This window comes from Natator depressus, chromosome 3 (genome assembly GCF_965152275.1).
Source record: "Natator depressus isolate rNatDep1 chromosome 3, rNatDep2.hap1, whole genome shotgun sequence".
In the NCBI taxonomy this organism is placed as follows: Eukaryota; Metazoa; Chordata; order Testudines; family Cheloniidae; genus Natator; species Natator depressus.
Genome location: NC_134236.1, coordinates 900877 through 907728, shown reverse-complemented (window position 1 = coordinate 907728; position 6852 = coordinate 900877). Strand labels below are relative to the sequence as shown.

The 6852-nt window shown below is 63.0% G+C and overlaps 1 protein-coding gene across 3 annotated transcripts in view; it reads right to left on the bottom strand.

Annotated features, from left to right (window-relative positions):
* Positions 1-258: 258 nt before the first annotated feature.
* Positions 259-6852, bottom strand: part of GTF3C2 (general transcription factor IIIC subunit 2) — a 28583-nt gene continuing 21989 nt past the window's right edge. Inside the window, exons 12-18 of one of the 3 annotated variants that reach the window (XM_074947258.1) lie at positions 4306-4450; positions 3927-4088; positions 3735-3822; positions 3256-3384; positions 1998-2120; positions 1422-1529; positions 259-780 (exon numbers count right to left, since the gene is read on the bottom strand). In XM_074947258.1, the coding sequence (XP_074803359.1) occupies positions 574-780; positions 1422-1529; positions 1998-2120; positions 3256-3384; positions 3735-3822; positions 3927-4088; positions 4306-4450 (962 nt within the window). In that variant the 3' untranslated portion in view covers positions 259-573. The remainder of the gene's footprint in view (positions 781-1421; positions 1530-1997; positions 2121-3255; positions 3385-3734; positions 3823-3926; positions 4089-4305; positions 4451-6852) is intronic. The other 2 variants (XM_074947257.1, XR_012638713.1) reach the window with 2 other exon arrangements.

The following is a 6852-nucleotide window of genomic DNA, read 5'->3' as shown; positions in this document are numbered from 1 at the left end:
CTGCTCTGCAGCCTCCCCACGCGGTGCCCACAGGCACCCCGCGCCCGGGTCGGCAGGAGGGGCCTGAAGCCAGACGCTGGGAGCCAGGCACACGACCAGACAGCAACAGGCACAAAACCACAACGCTACACACACAGGGCATCGCCTGGGGGAGGGGCCCCTGCACAGAGCATCAGCACCCCCCTCCCCCCCAGGCTGGGTGAGGGGCCGCTGCAGAGCGTCAGCTCCCCCCCCCCGCCCCCAGTTGGGTGAGAGGCCCCTGCACAGGTCCACTCACCCCGGCTCACAAGCTGGGTCAAGCGGACAGCCGAAGGGGCTATCCACAGCGATCACCCGGCCAGCCAGCATGCCGCCCATGGCTCTCAGCCCATCCCGCGGGGGACAGATGGGCCGGGAGCTGGCAGGCCGCATGATGCACTGAACCGGTCCCGAGCCTGAGCGGCTGGAGGCAGGACCCTGGCTGGGCTGCTCGGCATCTCCCCCCAGGCCTGGGGACCCCCCGGGAGGCGCTGCGGCATGGAGCATCCGGGCCAGGACTCTGGCCGGCCGGGCGGGCAGACAGCGGTCGGGTGGCTACTGTTCCTGCAGGAGGCCGTGCTCGGCAGGGCTGGGGCTCTCCGGCCTGTCCCTGTACATGGCGCTGAACTGGGCCCGGCACTCCTGGAGCAGCTTGTGGCCCACAGGGGAGGTGAGCCCCACCAGGCAGTGAGCCCGCACGATGCCCGACTGGCCACCCGACACCAGCCAGCCATGAGAGTCCAGGTTGGGGCTGAAGCGAACCTGCCGGGAGAGGAGAATCAGGCAGGGCCTGCGAGGGGGCGGAGCTCATAGGGGTGGGGGCTGGGGGGGCGTCACCAGCTGCCGCAGCAGCAGGTCTGAGCAGCACTCGTCTGACCAGAACAAGGGGTCGCAGCTCCTCCTTTGGGCTGCTCACGGGGCCTCGAGGCTGCCCCCCGCCCTATGAGACAGACAGACCTGCTGCACGGCCCTCCCCCGGGCTGCCCCCAGTGAGTGCCACTGCAGCGTGTCCTGGGCCCCTGTGCTGGGGGGGGCCTCAACAACGCCGAGGCTTCAGGTCTCCTGCCCCCTGCCCCACATGCTCTTCATCTCCACCTCAGTACTGCGGACCGGCTCTGAGAGGAGGGAGGGCAGGCAGCGGGTGGCAAGGGCTAGCCCAGCATCCTGCAATGGGCTCCTGCTGCAGCCCAGGGGGATCCTGCCCCCAAGCGCTCTGGGGTCCAGTCCCACCCCCCAGCACTCCCCCGGCTGTGAGGCTGTAGGAGCCAGTGCAGGGAGAGCACATGGAGATCCTGCTGAGACTGGCATGGTGGGGTGAAGGGAGACCAGCGGGGGAGCCGGGCTTCCTCGGCATGGCAGGGGCGACCAGGTTTCCCAGCACAGGGCTGCAGGCCGGCACTCACCTTGTGGATGGACTCCAGCTGCATGCGGTCCAGGCTCAGCTCGGCCTTCACCTCCTGCTCATGCATCCTGCGCGTGGGCTCCCGGCTGAAGAAGTTTTGGAAGCTGCGCTGGGGGGCAGGGTACAGAGTGAGCAGGACACTGGAGCTGGGCCCCTGGGAAGGGCAAACGGGGGCCAGGGTGGGTGTCTGCCCATGGGCGCAGCCACTCCCTCAGCTCTTGGGCCCCAGCTAGCCATGAACACAGTGGCCTGACCTCTCACAATCCACTTGGCATGAGAGACCCACAGCTCGGAGCACTGCGGGGCACCCAGCCAGCCCGCACAGCCCCAGCAGGCCCATGGGCTGGGAGAGGGTAGGGAGGAGTCCACAGGCCATGCGGCCTTGTGGGTAGTGCTCTGGACTGGCACTCAGCAGAGCTGGATTCCGCTCACAACTCGGCCAGGGGCCTGCTGGCCCCAGCTTCCCCGTCTGCACAGAGAGCCCCCCACACACGAGGGGCGAGGGGAGCAGAGAGCTCCCCACACACAGGAGGGGGGAGACAAAGGGGCTCCCCGGTTGTCCCGCCGGCGCCAGTACCAGGTCCGTGTCCTGGAAGCGGAGGCAGTGATCCTTCGTCATCTCGCTGTAGGTCCGGGTCTTCGGCCTTGGCTCCTCGCCTCCCGCAGAGCTGCAGGGCACCAGATCTGCTTTGTAGATGGGCTGGGGGAGGAGACATGTCCTGAGGGCAGGGCCATGCTGCTCCCACCCCCAGGGACTTGGCTGGGGCAGGCTGTCCCCCATGGGAGCAGGGCCTGGGGTGACAATGGGGCCCTGTGACTCCGGTCCGTGCCTCGGCTGCGGGCGCTGAGCAGGGCCAAACCAAGGGCCAGGGACGGTGCTGACAGAGCTGGGGCACTGGAAGGTAACGACATGGGGCACAGTAACGAGGGGATGGGCTGCTCCCCCCACCGCTGGGGGGCTGGCGAAGGAAGAGCAGTGGGGAACCGGAACAGCTGTAGGAATGGCAGAGAGCGGCACTGTCCTTGCTGCCCCCCGGGCCCTCGTCCTGGTCCCGATCCTGAGAGGTTCCTGACCAGGGAAGCCAGAAAGGGGCCGAGAGGACACTGCCACCCCACAAGCTGAACCGTGGCCCCACACCTGGGCAGCTCTGGCTCCGAGACCAGCCAAGGGACTGTCTTACCAGGAGCTTTCCCTTCCCAGCCTCTCCAGGGGCCAGGAGAGAGTGGTTCAATTAAAGCCCTAGGAAGGTTTCCTTGTCGCTGGGGCCCGCCAGCTGTTCCTTAGTCAGAGGTCGTTACGGGTGGGGCCACGGACACCCCAGGCCGAGGCCTCTGGATACCTTGTTCCCCCCAGGTCAGGGCTGGACGGGGACCAGGTCACGTTAACACGTCTGGCCCCTTTATTCCCTCAGGCCCCCGCAGCGCGGCCCGAGCCACCCCTGCACCCAGCCCTGCCCGAACACACGGCTCCCATGGGCCCCTCGCTCCCAGGGCTGTGGGGGCATCCTGGGTTGCCATGGCTGAGGTGGGCAGGGACATAGTCCTGTACTTGCCCTGTGCCCCATAGCCCCTCACGCACCACTGCTTCCAGCCCCACGGTCCTCCCAGCCGCTCACCCCCACAACCCCTCCAGCCCCATGGACCCATCCTGCCAAACCACTTGTTCACAAGCCCCACGACCCCATTCTGTCAAGCCACTTGCCCACCCAACTCTCCGGTCCCCCCACCCAGTTCAGCCCTTGAGCCCCATGGCCCCTGCCCGCCCTCATATGCAATTCACCCAGAGCCATGCCCTCAGTCCACTGGGCTGCTCCCCCGAGGAGAGAGACACTTACAAATCGGCGCTCCGAGGGCCGCTTGATGTTGAGTGGGTTCATGGCCAGGTCGGGCAGCACCGCCGCCAGCAGCTCCCCGGTGATGTCCCCGGCCGCCACAGCGTTCAGCCAGTCGGAGCTGGAGATGCTCTACCGAGGGAGAGGGGAGCGAAGCTCTCAGCGCAAGCCCTACTCCGAGACAGAGGGGCCCCAGCTGCCAAGTCAGAGGGGCGCCCATGTGGCAGGGCCTGGGCTGTCCCTAGCTGGCCAGGAAAGGGGAACGGGAAACCCCGCGGGCAGCGGGGTCCCGGCACCACCCCGCCGCAGGCTCAGAACCGAGTGGGGGACGTGGGAGCCAGGGGCCCTGCTCCAGGCAGCACAGCGTGTCCCCGAGAGCCACACCCAGCAGAGTGCAGGAGCCGGCAGCCCTCCAAGGGCTACGGGGCACAGCTGGCCCCAAGCACCCAGGGACCCTGAACCCTCTCGCCACCAGCTCTTACCCACACAGTCCCCTTGCGAGGGGCCACGAAGTAGGCCTTGAAGCCCAGGTAGCCGGCGTCAATGTAGTGGATTCCACACAGTCCATACCTGCAAGAGAGAGCGAGTGAGACCCCAGGGGCCGGGCAGCACCGGGCTCGGGCCAGGGCAATGCAGGGAGCCCCCAGGCCCAGCCCCAGGGGAGGGTCACTCACGAGGCGTAGCAGTTGTCCTGGGCCACAGTGACGCCATTGTAGGGCAGCAGCCAGGTGATCTCGGTGGTCAGGAAACGCTTGATGCTGTTGATGGGTTCATAGAGACGCCGCAGGTCCCAGAACTTGATCTTCCGGTCATTCCCCGCCGTAACCAGAAAGTTGCTGAGAGCCAGAAGAGGAGCAGCGCTCAGAGCCCCGTGACCCCACACCCCAAGAGCCATGGGCCACCTCCCCATCCCCCCTGGGAGCCAGCACCTCAGGGCCAGCTCAGACGCCTGGCCCTCACGCCCTCCCCCACAGGTAACACTTCCCCCCAACCCCGTGGGGGTAGGGCCTTCCCTAGCCAGGCTGGGCCCCTCCTGCCCGGCCCACTGCTCACCTGTTGACTTTGCACCACTCGATGCTCCTGACGGCATGGTCGTGGGCAAGGAAGCACCTGAAGGGGTAGATCTTGAGGGAGCCATCGGGCTGGCGCACGCGCTGCAGCAGGGACTTGGTAGGCAGGTTCCAGATGGCCACGGTGCCTGGGGGAACACACCGAGATGCCCGTGAGCCCAGCACCGGCAGCCCACAGACCTCGGGAGCCCCCATCCTGCCAAGCGGAAGCATCGGGGCTAGGGGGGCTGTGGGAATTGTCTGATTTCTATGAACTATCTTTATGACTCTGTACAGATCCGCTTGGCACTGCTGCTGTGACGCTGACAGACCAGGTGTCAGCTCATGCCCAGGCCCCGAGATCTCACATGAACACTGACCAATAGACAGCCGGAACCCGCCCGACTCACCTGCACTAGTGCTGCTAACACAGGGGTAAGTTTATACCAAGGTGTTCAGACTTTGAGATGCCTGCAGAATGTTGCCTGTGGTCCTCTCCCTTCTGACATCCGTGCCCCACGGGACAAGGTGGTAGTAAGTGTTTGCATTGCAACTCTCTAACGGTGCCAGTCATCACCCAGGAAAGCAGCATTAATTCATGGAAAATGCTGGCTTCCTACAGAAGGCACTATCCTGTCCACCAAGGCAGCCCACTGAGCACTGTGAACTAGCAAGAACAAAGCCTTTGTTAACTGCCTCCCCCGGCCCCACGAAGGAGACGCATGAGAACTCCTGGTCTCACCTTGAGCTGTGGGGGAAGGGGATAAAAATCCCTGACAAGAAGAAACTGTGTCTCTGTGCTGCTTGGACTTTGCGAGGGCAAGGATGTCTAAGCGCAAGCAAGGGTTCCCCTGCTGCTCAGCTTGGGCTTGCCCTACAGGACACAGAGAGCTTGCTTGTGACAGCAGCTTCTACCACCTTTATTGTATTGTCATTATGGTCCTCACTTCCCTATTGTTTGTCTGATGTATGATCTCTGGTTCTTTGATTGTTTCTGTCTGTTACATAATTAATTTTGCTAGGTGTAAATTAATTAAGGTGGTGGGGTATAATTGGCTAGAGAATTTTGTTACAATGTTGGGATTGGTTAGTAAAATTTTAGTAAAATGATTGGTTAAGGTAGAGCTAACAGGACTCAAGTTTCACTATACAAACTGGGGACCAAAAGGAAGTACTTTGGGAACTGACTCCAGGACACAGCCCCATCAGAGCTGCCAGACCTCAACCTCTGCCAATGACGGCCTTCCTTGATGATCACTTGATGATCACTTTAGATAAGCTGTTAGCAGCAGGACAGTGGGGTGGGAGGAAGTTTTGTTTCATGGTCTCTGTGTGTATATAATGTCTTCTGCAGTTTCCACGATATGCTATGCATCCGATGAAGTGAGCTGTAGCTCACGAAAGCTCATGCTCAAATAAACTGGTTAGTCTCTAAGGTGCCACAAGTACTCCTTTTCTTTTTTCTTTTTACGAATACAGACTAACACGGCTGTTACTCTGAAACGTGTAGAAACTGGAATCCCCCAGATGGACCTGATCCTGACTGGCCCTCAAGAAAAGTTCATCTGTCTTATTGGGAGTGGTGAGCACTGTATGCATAGTGTGTGCAGTCTGTTTTTGGTGATTGTTAATAAATAGAGGTTAAGTAGGATATTATTGTGTAAGGCTCTTTCACTGGCAAAAGACCCTGCAAACTTGGGAGGGTTACACCCGAGTCCTTGGAACGGGGTGAGGGCGGGTGTCCTAGAGTGTAAAGCAGACAGGGGCAAACTATGGCCCATGGGCCACATCCGGCCCGCAGGACCCTTCCCTCTGGCCCCCGAGCTCCTGCCAGGGAGCGGGGGTCAGGACAGGGTTGCAGAGGAGCCAGCCCAACCCCCAGCTCAGCAGCAGCATGGTGAGTGGGGCAGAGCCTAGCCCCTGGCCCCTCCCCTTCTGCTCCCCTCCCTCCCTGCCTCCCTCACAGTCACAGTTCACGGGGAGTTCAGGGGGGTGGGGAGGCTGGGAGAGGGGGGTTGCAAGGAGGTGGTCAAGGGGCCTGGGCCCTGCTGCCGGGGATGGGGCAGAGCAAACCAGGGCCCCCCTCCACCTCCAGCATGCTTGGCCCCTGTCCCCAGCAGCCAAGCCCAGACAGGGAGCAAGCTGCCAAACGAGCAGGGGAAACACACAGGGAAAGGACTGAGCCCCCCCTTTCCCCCACCCCACAGGTAACGTGGGGCGGGGAGAGCAGGAGGGTTGGATAGGGGATGGGGGGCCCCAGGGGGACGGTTGGGGGTGGAGAGCAGGGGAGATTGGATGGGGCAGGGGTCCCAGGGAGCAGGGGAGATTGGATAGGAGATGGGCATCCCGGGGGGATGGTCAGGGGGCAGAGAGCAGGGGCGTTTGGATAGGATGCAGGAGTCCCGGGGGGGCAGTCAGGGGTGGGGAGCAGGGAGGGTTGGATGGGGGAGGGAGTTCCGGGAGGCTGGAATGGGGACGGGGGCCAGGCCACGCCTCGCTGTTTGGGGAAACATAGCCTCCCCCATCCTTCCCTACCTGGCCCTCCAGACAA